This window comes from Quercus robur, chromosome 4 (genome assembly GCF_932294415.1).
Source record: "Quercus robur chromosome 4, dhQueRobu3.1, whole genome shotgun sequence".
NCBI lineage: Eukaryota > Viridiplantae > Streptophyta > Magnoliopsida > Fagales > Fagaceae > Quercus > Quercus robur.
Genome location: NC_065537.1, coordinates 41,829,647 through 41,832,024, shown reverse-complemented (window position 1 = coordinate 41,832,024; position 2,378 = coordinate 41,829,647). Strand labels below are relative to the sequence as shown.

Genomic DNA, 2,378 nt, shown 5'->3' with positions numbered 1-2,378 from the left:
GGTTTTGGGCTATCGATCGCTAACTCGTGCTTTCCAAGCCATTGGCCACGCCATCAGCTGGTAGTCCCAGGTTGGCTAGGATTGACGTGTCCAAGCCTAAGTTTCTGGCCCGAGAAGATCTTAAGCCAGTCGTGCTACCTGGAGTTCGGGATCCTCCACCGGCCGTGCAACTGCCTCCACCAGACAACCTTGAAGCTACTGCGCCAGCTGAAGGAGAGACCGAATCATCTCGTCTTTCCCTTAAGGAGGAAATAGACGAGTTTTATTTTGAAGAGGAGGTTGATAAAGCCCCCTTAATTGAGCTCTCGGACCCTGAGGAGAGTAGGATCGAAACTCTGTGGCTGGCGCTCCGATTATTATAGCCTTCTCGGACGACTCTTCGGACAAGGAAGTAGACAACATGGCTGGCAAGGGAAAAACTTTACGAGAATTGATGTCCAACCGAGGAAAGGGTCAATCTTCGAAAGCGCCTGCCAAGCCGCAGGCCCAGGGCCCTCCCCCTACCGCCCCTTAAGTTCCTTCCGACCCTGGCCTCAAGGTTAACCCGGACCTAAAAAAGAAAAGGCCGGTTGACGTTCCTGAGGAAGGTGAAGTGGCCTCCCGCCCAGCCAAGCAGCAAAAAGCCACTCGGGGGCAGAGGAGTAAAAGGGCTAACTCCGTGGAGAGCCGAGATGAGGAGAATCGGGCTGAAGTGTGCATTAATCCACGCGTATGGAGTCCGAAGCTGGAGTTAGATGGGGTCGCTATCCCCTATACTGCCTCGGTTCGAGAATACAACAGGGGCGGGGCAGGTTACATAACTGAGGCCCTGGAGCAGCCAATGCTCCTTCCTCAGGACATGGAGGCCTACAAGCGATTCTCCCAGCCCGAGCTTTTTCTGTCCCTTAAAAGGGACCTTGCGATGGTAAGTCATTCTTCTACCCTTTCATTAAGTCATCAAACATTGTTGCACTTTAACACAATTTTGGTTTTGTTTTGTTGGCAGATCACTCAGCAGGTGTTTGTGGCTGAGGAGTTCTGTTGCAGCAACCGCAACTTGGCTGAAGCTGAAGTCCAGTCTCAGAAAAAGATGGAGAAGACCGTGGGGTCCCTCAAGCAAGAGAACCTTGAACTTGCGGAGAAGTTCAAAGAGTCGGAGAAACAGCGCCGGAGCGCGGAGGCTGGCCTGAAGAGTGCTGAAACCCAAGCGGAGGACCAGCGCCAGAAGTTGTTCGTAACCGAGACCAGTCTTGCTACTGAGAAGCAAAATGTACTGGAACTTAAGGCCGCTCTGCAGAAAGCTGAGGACGAGATACGACGGGTTAAAGAAGAGGCTCAGCCGATCCGAGAGACTGCAGAGGCTGAAAAGAAAGTTGCTCATCAGCTCGGGATTCAAGAAACGGAGGCCAGGCTCTCTGAGGAAATTCCCGAGGTGTGTAGGGACTACTGCAGCATCTCATGGGCTCATGCCCTTGATGCTGCAAGAATTCCTGCAGATTCGGGGCTGAGATTGCCTGAGAAGGTCTTCTATCCTCAAGAGATCCGAGAGAATCCTGATAGCGCCCAAGCAACTTCTGAGCAGGGCTTGGCTGTGCCTAATGCCATCCCTCTGCTTGAAAAAGCCAAGGATCTTGCCAAGGACTCCATCACCGAGGCTCCTCCTCCTCAGCCAGAGCAAAAAAAAGATCCTCCTGTTGAGGCTTAGCTTTTAGGGTTTTTTTTTTTTTTTTTTTTTGTTTTGTTTTGAATGAGAGTTGTCATGTTTTTGTTCTTTTGTAAAGACCTCTCTCTGTATTGACTTTGGAATATTAATATAGAATGTTCTCTTCGTTTTCTATGGATGTTTACTAATACTATCCCTTTATTCAACATTCGCAACGATATAAATAAATATAAACGAATGAGAAAGAAGGATGTCGTGCAGCAAATTTGCATAATGGTTGCAATGATGCTAGACTACGTACGCACCATGAAATTGCACAAGAGTTCTAAGTAATAATTTCCCCTAAGTTTGTGGTCCGAGGAGCCATGCAGGACTTAGGTTCTGTTTAAAACTTGGATAAGTTGCATAAGTAATAACTTCCCTAAGTCTGTGGTCCGAGGAGCCATGCAGGACTTAAGTTCTGTTTAAAACTTGGATAAGTTGCATAAGTAATAATTTCCCCTAAGTCTGTGGTCCGAGAAGCCATGCAAGACTTAGGTTCTGTTTAAAACCTGGATAAGTTGCATAAGAAATAATTTCACCTAAGTCTGTGGTCCAAGGAGCCATACAGGATTTAAGTTCTGTTTAAAACTTTGAATCGTTGCCATAAGTAATAATTTCCCCTAAGTCTGTGGTCCTTGGAGCCATGCAGGATTTAGGTTCTGTTTAAAACTTTGAATCGTTGCCATAAGTAATA

General features: G+C 47.7%; 1 protein-coding gene across 1 annotated transcript; it reads left to right on the top strand.

Annotated features, from left to right (window-relative positions):
* The first annotated feature begins 838 nt into the window (after window positions 1-838).
* Window positions 839-1,684, top strand: LOC126721896 (uncharacterized). The gene is made up of 2 exons (XM_050424975.1): window positions 839-904; window positions 986-1,684. Exons 1-2 carry the CDS (start codon window positions 839-841, stop codon window positions 1,682-1,684), a joined length of 765 nt encoding a protein of 254 aa, XP_050280932.1.
* Window positions 1,685-2,378: the final 694 nt, after the last annotated feature.